This window comes from Cherax quadricarinatus, chromosome 10, assembly GCF_038502225.1.
Source record: "Cherax quadricarinatus isolate ZL_2023a chromosome 10, ASM3850222v1, whole genome shotgun sequence".
NCBI lineage: Eukaryota > Metazoa > Arthropoda > Malacostraca > Decapoda > Parastacidae > Cherax > Cherax quadricarinatus.
The window spans coordinates 7,011,326-7,026,924 of record NC_091301.1 but is presented as its reverse complement, the minus strand read 5'-3'; the positions used below and the strand labels follow the sequence as shown (position 1 = coordinate 7,026,924).

The window sequence follows — 15,599 nt, the reverse complement described above, 5'->3', positions numbered from 1 at the left end:
TGTTCACTTATATGTTTCACTGTAAACACCTGGTCCACACACCCCCTACCTTTCCTAAAGCCTCCTTGTTCATCTGCTATCCTATTCTCCGTCTTACTCTTAATTCTTTCAATTATAACTCTACCATACACTTTACCAGGTATACTCAACAGACTTATCCCCCTATAATTTTTGCACTCTCTTTTATCCCCTTTGCCTTTATACAAAGGAACTATGCATGCTCTCTGCCAATCCCTAGGTACCTTACCCTCTTCCATACATTTATTAAATAATTGCACCAACCACTCCAAAACTATATCCCCACCTGCTTTTAACATTTCTATCTTTATCCCATCAATCCCGGCTGCCTTACCCCCTTTCATTTTACCTACTGCCTCACGAACTTCCCCCACACTCACAACTGGCTCTTCCTCACTCCTACAAGATGTTATTCCTCCTTGCCCTATACATGAAATCACAGCTTCCCTATCTTCATCAACATTTAACAATTCCTCAAAATATTCCCTCCATCTTCCCAATACCTCTAACTCTCCATTTAATAACTCTCCTCTCCTATTTTTAACTGACAAATCCATTTGTTCTCTAGGCTTTCTTAACTTGTTAATCTCACTCCAAAACTTTTTCTTATTTTCAACAAAATTTGTTGATAACATCTCACCCACTCTCTCATTTGCTCTCTTTTTACATTGCTTCACCACTCTCTTAACCTCTCTTTTTCTCCATATACTCTTCCCTCCTTGCATCACTTCTACTTTGTAAAAACTTCTCATGTGCTAACTTTTTCTCCCTTACTACTCTCTTTACATCATCATTCCACCAATCGCTCCTCTTCCCTCCTGCACCCACTTTCCTGTAACCACAAACTTCTGCTGAACACTCTAACACAACATTTTTAAACCTACCCCATACCTCTTCGACCCCATTGCCTATGCTCTCATTAGCCCATCTATCCTCCAATAGCTGTTTATATCTTACCCTAACTGCTTCCTCTTTTAGTTTATAAACCTTCACCTCTCTCTTCCCTGATGCTTCTATTCTCCTTGTATCCCATCTACCTTTTACTCTCAGTGTAGCTACAACTAGAAAGTGATCTGATATATCTGTGGCCCCTCTATAAACATGTACATCCTGAAGTCTACTCAACAGTCTTTTATCTACCAATACATAATCCAGCAAACTACTGTCATTTTGCCCTACATCATATCTTGTATACTTATTTATCCTCTTTTTCTTAAAATATGTATTACCTATAACTAAACCCCTTTCTGTACAAAGTTCAATCAAAGGGCTCCCATTATCATTTACACCTGGCACCCCAAACTTACCTACCACACCCTCTCTAAAAGTTTCTCCTACTTTAGCATTCAGGTCCCCTACCACAATTACTCTCTCACTTGGTTCAAAGGCTCCTATACATTCACTTAACATCTCCCAAAATCTCTATCTCTCCTCTGCATTCCTCTCTTCTCCAGGTGCATACACGCTTATTATGACCCACTTCTCGCATCCAACCTTTACTTTAATCCACATAATTCTTGAATTTACACATTCATATTCTCTTTTCTCCTTCCATAACTGATCATTTAACATTACTGCTACCCCTTCCTTTGCTCTAACTCTCTCAGATACTCCAGATTTAATCCCATTTATTTCCCCCCACTGAAACTCTCCTACCCCCTTCAGCTTTGTTTTGCTTAGGGCCAGGACATCCAACTTCTTTTCATTCATAACATCAGCAATCATCTGTTTCTTGTCATCGGCACTACATCCACGCACATTTAAGCATCCCAGTTTTATAAAGTTTTTCTTCTTCTGTTTTTTAGTAAATGTCTACAGGAGAAGGGGTTACTAGCCCATTGCTCCTGGCATTTTAGTCGCCTCATACGACACGCATGGCTTACGGAGGAAAGATTCTTTTCCACTTCCCCATGGACAATAGAAGAAATAAAGAAGAACAAGAGCTATTTAGAAAAAGGAGAAAAACCTAGATGTATGTATATATATATATGCATGTGCGTGTCTGTGAAGTGTGACCAAAGTGTAAGTAGGAGTAGCAAGATATCCCTGTTATGTAGCGTGTTAATGAGACAGAAAAAGAAACCAGCAATCCTACCATCATGCAAAACAGTTACAGGTTTTTGTTTCACAATCATCTGGCAGGACGGTAGTACTTCCCTGGGTGGTTGCTGTCTACCAACCTACTACCTAAAGGTCTAGAAGGTCTTGTCATTATTAAAAGTGACTTTGTTGGTAATCATCTAGGTAGATATCTTTGAACTTCTCATTAACAATGTTATTGAGAGAATTCAGATTTGGGTGGGAGATGACAAAAGTCATATGCAAGCAGAGCAGGTTTAGGTAAGTGAGATGCATTTGAAGGATCATTGCTGTATACTGGTAAAAGCAGAGGGCTGAGAATACTGCCCTGAGGCACTCCTTTGTTGATAGGTCAAGTTGTCGAGGTTATGCTCTAGCTGAAGACATATTGGTGTCTACAGTGAATGTAGGACTTAGTATGGAAGAGCATGACCTCTAATACCATAATATGGTCTTCTGTATTGAAAGCTTTCCTTAAGTCTGTGAAGAGGTCCATTGGTTATTCATTATTCTCAAGAGCTGCATGAAGTAAGTCTAGCATTTAGATAATTGAATTATTCATACTTTTTCATGGTCTGAAACCAATTTGTTAGGGGTTGAGTATATTGTGGGACACCAGGAATGTGTAAACTTGCTTATGAATTAATTTTTCCAAGATTTTTGATAACTATGGCAAGTTAGACATTGGTCTGTAGTTATTGACATCGGCTGGGTCTTCTTTATGTACTGGGGTAATCCTAGTTATCTTAATTAAGCATTGTTGGGAAAATGTAGGTTTCTAAGGATTTGTTGAAAAATGTTGCAGTGGTGGGTGATAGCACACGAGCTGCGTTTTTTTTTATACATTATTACTGGTAAATTACCAAAGTTTTCTGCCTTGTTTTTCAGTGACTTTATTATTGAAGTGACCTCAGGAATAATTAGACCTAGATTCAAAGAGTTTGGGAAATTTCTTGCAAGGCAGTCACTCTGTAATTAGAACCTGGGATTTTGTTGGCTAGTCTTGATTGTATAGTAAAGAAATTATTTTGGTATATTGGTTGTTTCAACAGGTTGGATGTGAGGTACATCTGATTTAGTTTGGACAGTATATTGGGTGTTGGTTAATTTTTGGTTATACTTTTTGGGGCTAGTTTGCACTTGTTGAAAGATAGATAATATATTTTTTTTTTTTAAACAAGTCGGCCGTCTCCCGCCGAGGCAGGGTGACCCAAAAAAGAAAGAAAATCTCAAAAAAAGAAAATACTTTCATCATCATTCAACACTTTCACCTCACTCACACATAATCACTGTTTTTGCAGAGGTGCTCAGAACACAACAGTTTAGAAGCATATATGTATAAAGACATACAACATATCCCTTCAAACTGCTAATATCCTGAAACCCCTCCTTTAGAGTGCAGGCATTGTACTTCCCATTTCCAGGTCTCAAGTCCGGCTATGTAAAACTAACTGGTTTCCCTGAATCCCTTCACTAAATATTACCCTGCTCACACTCCAACAGATCGTCAGGTCCTAAATTCCATTCGTCTCCATTCACTTCTATCGAACACACTCATGCAAACCTCCTGGAAGTCCAAGCCCCTCGCCCACAAAACCTCCTTTACCCCTTCCTTCCAACCTTTTTGGGGACGACCTCTACCCCGCCTTCCTTCCCCTACAGAATTAAATGCTCTCCATGTCATTCTACTTTGATCCATTCTCTAAATGACCAAACCACCTCAACAACCCCTCTTCAGCCCTCTGACTAATACTTTTATTAACTCCACACCTCCTAATTTCCACACTCCGAACTTTCTACATAATATTTACACCACACATTGCCCTTAGACAGGACATCTCCACTACCTCCAACCACCTCCTTGCTGCTGCATTCACAACCCAAGCTTCACACCCATATAAGAGTGTTGGTACTGCTATATTTTCATACATTCCCTTCTTTGCCTCCATAGATAACGTTTTTTTTTTTGTCTCCACATGTACCTCAACGAACCACTTGCCTTTTTTCCCTCATCAATTCTATGATTAACCTCATTCTTCATAAATCCATCCGCTGACACGTCAACTCCCAAGTATCTGAAAACATTCACTTCTTCCATACTACTACTCCCCAATTTGATACCCAATTTTTCTTTATCTAAATCATTTGGTACTCTCATCACCTTACTCTTTTCTATGTTAACTTTCAACTTTCTACCTTTACACACACTCCCAAACTCATCCACTAACCTTTGCAATTTTTCTTTAGAATCTCCCATAAGCACAGTATCATCAGCAAAAAGCAACTGTGTCAATTCCCATTTTGTATTTGATTCCCCATAATTTAATCCCACCCCTCTCTCGAACACCCTAGCATTTACTTCTTTTACAACCCCATCTATAAATATATTAAACAACCATGGTGACATTACACATCCCTGTCTAAGACCTACTTTTACCGGAAAGTAGTGTTCCTCTCTTCTACACACCCTAACCTGAGCCTCACTATCCTCATAAAAACTCTTTACAGCATTTAATAACTTACCACCTATTCCATATACTTGCAACATCTGCCACATTGCTCCTCTATCCACTCTATCATATGCCTTTTCTAAATCCATAAATGCAATAAAAACTTCCCTACCTTTATCTAAATAAATACTGTTCACATATATGCTTCAATGTAAACACTTGATCTACACATCCCCTACCCATTCTGAAACCTCCTTGCTCATCCGCAATCCTACTTTCTGTTTTTTTTTTTTTTTTATTATCACACTGGCCGATTCCCACCAAGGCAGGGTGGCCCGAAAAAGAAAAACTTTCACCATCATTCGCTCCATCACTGTCTTGCCAGAAGGGTGCTTTACACTACAGTTTTTAAACTGCAACATTAACACCCCTCCTTCAGAGTGCAGGCACTGTACTTCCCATCTCCAGGACTCAAGTCCGGCCTGCCGGTTTCCCTGAACCCCTTCATAAATGTTACTTTGCTCACACTCCAACAGCACGTCAAGTATTAAAAACCATTTGTCTCCATTCACTCCTATCAAACACGCTCACGCATACCTGCTGGAAGTCCAAGCCCCTCGCACACAAAACCTCCTTTACCCCCTCTCGCCAACTTTCTGTCTTACCTCTAATTCTTTCAATTATAACCCTACCGTACACTTTTCCTGGTATACTCAGTAAACTTACTCCTCTATAATTTTTACAATCTCTTTTGTCCCCCTTCCCTTTATATAAAGGGACTATACATGCTCTCTGCCAATCCCTAGGTACCTTCCCCTCTTTCATACCTTTATTAAACAAAAATACCAACCACTCCAACACTATATCCCCCCCTGCTTTTAACATTTCTGTCATGATCCTGTCAGTTTCAGCTGCTTTAACCCCTTTCATTCTACGTAATGCCTCACTCACCTGTCCCACACTCACATCCTGTTCTTCTTCACTCCTAAAAGATGGTATACCTCCCTGGCCAGTCCATGAAATTACTGCTTCCCTTTCTTCGTCGACATTTAAAAGTTCCTCAAAATATTCTCGGCATCTACCCAAAACCTCCATCTCCCCATCTACTAACTCCCCTACTCTGTTTTTAACTGACAAATCCATTCGTTCGCTAGGCTTTCTTAACTTGTTTAACTCCAAAAATTTTTCTTATTTTCATTAAAATTTCTTGAGAGTGCCTCTCCCACTCTATCATCTGCTTTTCTTTTGCACTCTCTCATCACTCTCTTTACCTTTCTTTTACTCTCCATATACTCTACTCTTCTTATAACGCTTCTGCTTTGTAAAAACCTCTTATAAGCTAACTTTTTCTCTCTTATCACACCCATTACTTCATCATTCCACCAGTCACTCCTCTTTCCTCCTGCACCCACCCTCCTATAACCACAAACTTCTGCCCCACATTCTAATACTGCATTTTTAAAACTATTCCAACCCTCTTCAACCCCCCACTACTCATACTTGCACCAGCCCACCTTTTTGCCAATAGTTGCTTATATCTCACCCGAGCTTCCTCATCCCTTAGTTTATACATTTTTACCTCCCTCTTGCTTGTTGTTGCCATTTTCCTCTTTTCCCATCTACCTCTTACTCTAACTGTAGCTACAACTAAATAATGATCCAATATATCAGTTGCCCCTCTATAAACATGTACATCCTGGAGCCTACCCATCATCCTTTTATCCACCAATACATAATCTAACAAACTACATTCATTATGTGCTATATCATACCTTGTATATTTATTTATCCTCTTTTTTCATAAAATATGTATTACTTATTACCAAACCTCTTTCTACACATAATTCAACTAAAGGCTCCCTATTTGCATTATAACTCAACTGAAGGCTCCCTATTTTCATTCACCCTTGCCACCTCAGATTTACTTACTACTCCCTCCACAACATTTTTGCCCACTTTAGCATTGAAATCCCCAACCACCATTACTCTCACACTTGGTTCAAAACTCCTCACACATTCACTCAACATTTCCCAAAATCTCTCTCTCTCCTCTACACTTCTCTGTTCTCCAGGTGCATATACGCTTACTCTAACCCACTTTTCACATCCTACCTTTATTTTACTTCACATAATCCTTGAATTAATACATTTATAGTTCCTCTTTTCCTGCATAGCTTATCCTTCAGCATTATTGCTACTCGGCTCACGAAATCATAATGACACGATTGCAGACAAACCATACCCAGTGGCTAACACGACGGTCTGGAGTTTTGAGGCTCTCTGATCACGGGTTCTATCCCCGCCCATGGTATGGTTTATTATTGCTACTTCTTCTTTAACTCTAACTCTGTTTGAAACCCCTGACCTAATCCCATGTATTCCTCTCCGCTGAAACTCTCCCACCCCCTTCGGCTTTGTTTCACTTAAAGCCAGGACATCCAGCTTCTTCTCATTCATAACATCTTCAGTCATCTCTCTCTTATCATTTGCACAAACATCCACGCACATTCAGACTTCCCACTTTGACAATTTTCTTCTTATTCTTTTTAGTAATTATTACAGGAAAAGGGGTTACTCGCCCATTGTTCCCGGCATTTTGTTTGACTTTTATAAAACGCATGGCTTACGGAGGAAAGATTCTTATTCCACTTCCCCATGGATATAAAAGGAAAAGTAATAAGACCAAGAACTATTAAGATAAAATCAAAGAAAACTCAGATCTTTCTTTCTTTCAACACACCAGCCGTATCCCACTGAGGCAGGGTGGCCCAAAAGGAAAAACGAAAGTTTCTCCTTTTACATTTAGTAATATAGTATACAGGAGAAGGGGTTACTAGCCCCTTGCTCCCGGCATTTTACTCGCCTCTTACGACACGCATGGCTTACGGAGGAAGAATTCTGTTCCACTTCCCCATGGAGATAAGAGGAAATAAACAAGAGCAAGAATTAGAAAGAAAATAGAAGATAACCCAGAGGGGTATGTATGTATATATATGCTTGTACATGTATGTGCAGTGTGACCTAAGTGTAAGTAGAAGTAGCAAGACGTACCTGAAACTTTGCATGTTCATGAGACACAAAAATGGACACCAGCAATCCTACCATCATGTAAAACTTTTACAGGCTTTCGTTTTACACTCACTTGGCAGGACGGTAGTACCTCTCTGGGTGGTTGCTGTCTACCAACCTACTACCTAGGAAAACTCAGATCTTCTTTCAACACACTAGCCGTATCCCACCGAGGCAGGGTGGCCCAAAAGGAAAAACGAAAGTTTCTCCTTTTACATTTAGTAATATATACAGGAGAATGGGTTACTAGCCCCTTGCTCCTGGCATTTTAGTTGCCTCTTACAACACGCATGGCTTACGGAGGAAGAATTCTGTTCCACTTCCTCATGGAGATGAGAGGAAATAAACAAGAACAAGAACTAGAAAGAAAATAGGAGAAAACCCAGAGGGGTGTATATATATATGCTTGTTCATGTATGTGTAGTGTGACCTATTTGTGAGTAGAAGTAGCAAGACATACCTGAAACCTTGCATGTTTATGAGACAGAAAAATGGACACCAGCAATCCTACCATCATGTAAAACAATTACAGGCTTACATTTTACACTCACTTGGCAGGACGGTAGTACCTCCCTGGGCGGTTACTGTCTACCAACCTACTACCTAGGAAAACTCAGATGAGTGCGTATAAATAAACATGTACATATATGTGTATTGTGACCTAAGTGTAAGTAGAAGTAGCAAGACGTACCTGTAATCTTGCATATTTATGAGACAGACAAAACACCAGCAATCCTACCATCACGTAAAACAATTACAGGCTTTTGTTTCACACTCACTTGGCAGGATGGTAATACCTCCCTTGGTGGTTGCTGTCTACCAACCTACTATCTATTCACGTTCATTATTTTTTGGCAGTGATACACACATCAGCTGACACTACCATTTTCTTATTCATTATTTGTACTTTTGCATTTTTTTTTAGGCTTGGCACTATTACACACATATCAGCATGTTATTAGACTTTTATGTGCACTAGCAAGTGAAAAAAAAGCTGCAATTTCTTTTACGGTGGTGGTCTGGAACCTAACCTGCCGTATTAGCAAGGTATGCCTGTATGTTCAAAACCAACAAGGCTAAAGAGCAAATGATCCATTGTTTGAAAAAAGAGAAATGAGGAACAATTGATGCCAAATATATTTAATGTTGGTAAGGCAACTTGAGAACTCTGATTCACATAAACAGGAAACAAGTGGTGTGCCAGTAACATCAAGTGGTGCAGTTGTTGGGGATACAGGTGCACTAGAAACCATGAGTGTTGTAGAGTCCTTGGTCAAGCTTGGTGAAAAGCAGCCCACAGAAAATGAGAATGGCGCTAGTGAAGAGGCAACTGAAGTAAGTGAAACTAAATATTCTTGTTTAAAATTTAAGATTTAATTATGGCCACTTCTAATAAAGTTGCATTTATTGCTAGTTTAGGATTTTAGATATGACTGTTTTAATACCGGTAGATCACCTTACTCTCAGGTATAATATATTAGTAGATAAAACCAGCTGATTGCATCATTAGTCATTGTGGGTTGAAAGAAATAAACCTGCAAATCTCATTTTAATCCATCAAATATTTTGTGCCAAAATTACAAAATTATTTAAACTAAACTACCTGCATTGATGTACACTTGACTAGAAAAGCAAATTTATTTTGGGAATAAATGCCTGGTGTCAAAGCTGTCTTTTAAAAGTTATAACATTTTTTTCTAGTTCAGGTGAGGTAATATGGTGAATTTCATATGGATCTGGCACACCAGGAATATATTTTTTGAAAACGTATTTTGCACCTTACAAAAATGTGTGTTGCATTCCTGATTTCCCTTGAGGAAGGTTCCTTTATGGTGATGATGGGCTCTGGATCTAAGGCATGGTACAGTGGAACCTCATATATTGGCCACTTTTTTGGACGAAATTCTATCCTGGATTTCTGCCGGCAACTCAGAAATTGGCCATACTGGACGCGTCCACCCGCCACACCGCATGCGTGAGTCAGTCTGGCTATGTCTCTCGGTGAGTGAGAGACACTCTGTGCAACACCTTCATCTGCAACAGCAACAGACCACAGCTGAGGAAATAGGTTCAGAGGAGGAGGAAGGGAGAGGGAAGACGGTGCCTTCTTCAGCAATTAAGGACATTTATGCAAAGTGGAGTGAGGTGCAGAGTTTTGTGGAGAAATATCACCCTGACCAAGCTGAAACAAGCCATATCTGCATCATGTTCAGTGACAAAACCTTGTCCCTCTTCAGGCAAATTTTTAAGAGACTCCAGAAACAGACCTCTCTGGACAGTTTTTTGTGAGACAGGGGTGCAGTGACTCAAGCTGGTCCTAGTGCCAGTAAAAGACTAAGAAGGGAAGTAACCCCAGATAGGGACTTGATACCTGAAGTCCTTATGGAGGAGGATTCCCCTTCCAAATAATAATCAGTCCTTCCTGTCTTCCATACGCCAACAAGAATCTGCAATAAAGGCAAATGTGATGCTAAATGTTTATTTATCCATTACATTAGTTATTTTATTTAGTTCTCATTGTTTTGTGCATGTAAAACTATAGTTAACCTTTAAAAAATGTATTTTTTTGTTAATATTTTTGCGTGTCTGGAACGAATTAATTGTATTTACATTAATTCTTAAGGGAAATATTACTTCGGTTTTTGGCCTTTTCGGATTTAGGCCAACCTTTTAGAACAGATTACGGCTGAAATTCGGGGTTCCACCGTACTTGTTTTTTGATTCCTTGAATCGATTTTGAATGCCTTCCATTTACTCAGGTGTTGTATGACCTCTACAAGTTTAGGGCTTTCCCAGGAATGTAAGAATAAGTATGTGTGTCTGATCTTGAGAACAAATTTCATTTAAACAAATACCTTATGAAATATGCTATGTGCCACAACTATGGGTGCACTACATACACTTGCTTATTATACAGCCCTCAAAAATTAATGAACAACTTTTGATAGGTTTAAGTACAAAGCAACCAAGTATGTTTTCAGGCACTGAGTATTTTATTCAGTAGCAGTAGTAGTAAATTTTTTGTCCTAATGGTTTATTCTTCTCTAGGTGGGACCTGACATGCCAAGCCTTGATGGAGATGGATCAGATGACCGAACTGAGGTAGTTAATATCTCCACATTATTGTTGTTTGCATATCTTATACAGTTTCTCTTGTTTGCCTAGATTCACTTTACAATTGATAGAGGTTATATATATATTTATTTGGACACTTAATATTAGTAATACTTTGACTACCAATTATACTTTAAAGAATGCATAGTGATGAGTTCAGTAAAAATGGAGTAGGTCATTAAATTTGATTATATAGACCTTTTAGAATATAGTATGTAATAGGTCATTGTTAGTTAAAGTAAGTTAGGAGTGGCCTTATTTGTACAAGTCTGAGTTAGAAATCACCATCAGTTTATAGCTTTGCATTTTCATTATCTAAGTTTTTTCATTATCCTGCCCAATCCAGTATAAGATGGGAATAGCTAACCTGTTTTATAGGTTTATTCTAAGTACAGTGCCTGCACTTTAAAGGAGGGGTTTAGGATATTGGCAGTTTGGAGGGACTTCTAAACTGCCGTATCTGAGCGCCTCTGCAAAGGCAGTGATTATGTATGAGTGATGGTGAAAGTGTTGAATGATGATGAAAGTTTTTTCTTTATTTTTGGGTCACCCTGCCTCGGTGGGGAAGGGGCGATGTGTTGAAAAAAATAAATGGCTTTAATTGTTGGGATGGCCTAAACCATGACCGAGCATTCTTGATTATGGTTCTCAAGAGTAAGATAACTGATAGAAATTTATTCTATAGGTTGGCGCATCTATGCCTTGCCTGGGAGATGTAGCAGAGGAAGACGAAGCAGGTGTTACCTCTGCCACCACAGATGGGGTAGACACAGAAGGTGTAGGTGATGAAGATGTAGACGAAGTTGCAGATGGCACTGCAGGAGAAGATACTGGGAAACGCCGCAGACAACCTTCACAGAAGATGATAGAGGCTATGGGCATGCTGAAGAGGAAAGTTCCAGAATCTCCCACTCAAGGTACAGTACATATTTGTAACAATGGGGATTGGAATGAGCTGAATCAGTACATCAGTTCAAAAATAGGCATGGTAGGGCTTAATCATGTAAGACACTCAAAAGTTAGTTTGTACCAACTGGTGGAGTTGACCTTTCCTTTACCCATCCCCCCACAAACACACAAGCAAATAAGGAGGGGGGTACATAGATTAAAAAATAAAATTCATATTTTTTGTTGCACCCCTTCAGTACTCATGCACATTTTGATTTCAGAGATAATGCATTGTTATGCTATATGAATTAAATGCAATACAAATGCAAATAAAAGCATATATATAAAAATGTGCATATATTTCTAACATAAATCTTTACTCTTTGCAGGTGGGAGAGGTAAAAAAATGAAAAACTAAATACTGCATCTTTTGTTTCTGCAGTGTTGTTTAGAGTAAGTTCAGGTTAGTAATCAGTATTAATTATATACCGTACTTTATGACAGGTTCTGAATCCCTTGGAAGGAGGGGTAGGGAATTAACAGATAGGAGTCATCTGAATTGTGATGTCAGTACACATCTGGTAAGACAGTGATTGAATGAATGAAGACGTTTCCTCTGCCTTAGTGGGAGATGACTGATGGGGTAAAAACATAATATACAGGAATATATAAATGCCTTTTAGGAGTTAAGAAGAGTTGGATGTGAGTGTGGGAGGAGGTGCATGAGGCATTGGGTAGAATGAAAGAGGGTAAAGCAGCTGGAACAGATGGGATGACAGAGATGTTAAAAGCAAGTGGGGATATAGGTTTGCAGTGGTTGGTACTTTTGTTCAGTAAATGTATGAAAGAGGGGAAGGTGCCTAGGGACTGGCAGTGAGCATGCATGGCTCTTTTATATACAGGAGCTTAGATTACTGTTTAGTATTGAAAAAACTTCTCTAGGCTTAAGTTGAGGCCTCTGAGTAAAGTGGGTGTGACTTGGACCTGCCTAGCATGGGCCAGAAGGCCTGCTCCAGTGCTCCTTCTTTCTCATGTTCTTGTATAACCTTTGGCCTCCAAGACACTGGGTAAAGTTTTGAGACCTACTTTCGAAAAAAAAAAATGGCATCTTCTATGCCATAAAATACAGTAGCTTACATGCGCATAGGTGATAGAAGGGGACATTCCACATATAAAGTGGGTTGTCTCTAACAATAAGTTGAAGTTTATTTTTTTGGAGTGAGCTATAAATACTAAAACTTCACTGTATTATCAGTGTGATAATGGAAAAATTCTATAATCATAGCAGAAATTCTCACTAAATGAAGGGCTTGAACTCGTAGTCAGTCAGTTTTAAAATAGGCCAGTGTGGTGCAGTGGATATGGCTTGCCATGGGTTCAAATCCTCATTCAATGAGTTGTTTACAATTGTATCATTATTACTTCACGAATGATGTCAGTAATGTTAAGGTATACAATGGACCTTCGACCAACGATATTAATCCGTTCCAGAGAGCTCATCGTTAGACGAAATTGTCATTAGTTGAATTAATTTTCCCCATAAGAAATAATGGAAATCAAATTAATCTGTTCAAGACACCCAAAAGTATGAAAAAAAAAATATTTTTACCACATGAAATATACATTTTCCTACACACAAACAGAAGGATAGATGCACAATACATGTATACATGTGTATATTGTATAATGAAGAATAAATGACACCTGGCCTTAAATTCACTCACATCACCACTAGTTGCAGGCATTTTTTTAATTAAATTGTCATGCAACTGCCTTGCCCTTTCACATATGATCGCTTGAGAGATGCTATCTCCTGATATCTGTTTTTCGTTTATTCACACCAGTAACAGTCTCCCAACATCTTCGAGTACTTGCGATCTGTGTTTCGAAAAGATACTTGCACCTCTTGCAACAACAGCTTCCTTGATTGCCTTTCTGTTGGCTAGATAAAGCGACGGTTGATTGGGATTTGTTATACAATCTGGCCAGCTCGGAGACACGCACTCCAGTTTCATACTTTGTGAGGATCTTCTTCATTTCAATTGTAATCCTTGCCCTTTTTACCACAGGGTTGGAACTAGAAGCTTTCTTGGGGCCCATGGTGGCTTATTTTGCAGTTACAAGCACTAAAAACGCTGGAATAATACAAAATGTACCGAATGTATGTGTGGATGCAACTGGACTGGCTTGTAAACACTGACACACTAACTGAAGGCAGGGCAGCTAAGGCACGCTCAGGCCAGACGGGACACGTGGACGCGTTCGGGATGAATCACGTTGGTCGGGCCAAAAATTTTACGCTCAAAAGCTTCGTTAGCCGAATTTATTGTTAGACGATGCCTTCGTTGGTCGGGGGTCCACTGTACTGCCTTCCTGGCTTTGCCTGAGTTATGTATTCTTTGAGAATGCAATGTGAGGCAAATTTACAGAGCGGATATGTATTATAGGATGTGCTTTCTAGACCCCTTACTTAGACCAACCTTTATTTTTTTTCCCTTAAACTTTTTTGTAGTGTAGGGTCACTGTTGAGACCCTTGATCCTGAACTCACTCTCAGTGTCAAAGAATTTTAAAAATAATAATTTTTCTTATGAAATGATAGAGAATCTTTTCCTGATGGTAATGACACCAAGAGTATGAAATTTGATGGGAAACTTAGGGAATTATGCTGTCATAAAGTTAGCGGTCTCGGCGATAGGTATACGATTTCACCTACTTGGAGCCCTATTTTCGGCCAATTCCATTTTTACAGTTTACCAAACTCATAGCTATATCTCTAGAACTCCATTTGTTCTATCGACTGAGTACAAGAAACCGCTCATTTATCGATTTCAGCTACCCAATAAAGTGGACAGATGGGCATTTTGGCCAATTTCACGCAAATTTCAAAAGATACCAATTTCAGAATAGGGTCCAGAATAAACAGTGCAGACATTCCTGGCACTAAAATAACATTTTCTCTATTCATTAGTCATGTCTCCAGGCCCCTCTTATATTACTCTTGCTTTCCATATTGAAATTTTATTCAGACAAAAAATAGATTTGCTGTTATGAAGATAACTGCATTATTATATAATTCTATAAATAATGTCAACCTATTCGTGAGTGTGTATTAGACTGGCCAGTTGGACGTGTATTGGACTCTTGAACATTGGCAAAACTCGAACATTTCTGCTACTTTGAGCTCAATTTCAAGGTACTTTTCATTGTGAAACCAATCAAAATCATCTCTTGTTTCTGTAATATACCGTATCTTCCATTCTATAAAATGAGATTTAAGAAAATGAGAATGCAACCATAAATACCATACGAAAATGCACCTCAAAGTGAGCATTTTAATCCTGCGTGCTGCAGGATTTTTTTTAATGCTGTGCACACTAACCGTGCAGACCCATTCTCTCACATGTTGGTCTACCAGCTTTCTCCTGCTAGATTTGAAGCTGCTAGAATTTTGGGTTATTAATACATCACCAACACTGGCTTGTAAGCTGTACCTATACGTCGCCGACAGTGAAAGGGTTAAATTAGGAAACCTTGCATGAAATAATTTTTAATTTATGTATAATTATGTCTTAAAGTTTTTTGTACCTTTTAATGAGTCTTGGCTATCTTTTTAACGAGCATTTAACTATCTTTTCTGTTCTGATATTCAACTACATGCATCCTTTTGGCCTTAATTTTTATTTTGTGTGTGGAAACTTGTTAGCCAGACTTGAGTCCTGGAGGTGGGAGGTACAATGCCTGCACTTTAAAGGAGGGGGTTTAGGATATTTGCTGTTTTGAGTGATATCTAAACTCTTGTATCTGCATGTGTCTGGCAAGACAGTGGTGGTGTGAACAATGATGAAAATGTTTCTGTTTTGGGTCACCCTGCCTCAGTGGGAGACAGCTGACGTGTAAAAAAAAAAAATTATTCTACCCAGCTATATTAGTTGGACTTAACAATAATACTCAACAGGGGATTGTTAAAATAATAAAAGCT

At 38.9% G+C, this 15,599-nt stretch overlaps 1 protein-coding gene across 6 annotated transcripts in view; it reads left to right on the top strand.

Moving 5' to 3' along the window:
- The window catches only part of LOC128687915 (protein tramtrack, alpha isoform), a 113,653-nt gene that overhangs the window by 79,825 nt on the left and 18,229 nt on the right, over window positions 1-15,599 (top strand). For 3 of the 6 annotated variants that reach the window (XM_053775513.2, XM_053775511.2, XM_053775512.2), the window contains exons 11-14: window positions 8,802-8,951; window positions 10,665-10,718; window positions 11,416-11,647; window positions 12,008-12,081. In XM_053775513.2, the coding sequence (XP_053631488.1) occupies window positions 8,802-8,951; window positions 10,665-10,718; window positions 11,416-11,647; window positions 12,008-12,036 (465 nt within the window). In that variant the 3' untranslated portion in view covers window positions 12,037-12,081. The remainder of the gene's footprint in view (window positions 1-8,801; window positions 8,952-10,664; window positions 10,719-11,415; window positions 11,648-12,007; window positions 12,082-15,599) is intronic. The other 3 variants (XM_053775515.2, XM_053775514.2, XM_053775516.2) reach the window with 2 other exon arrangements.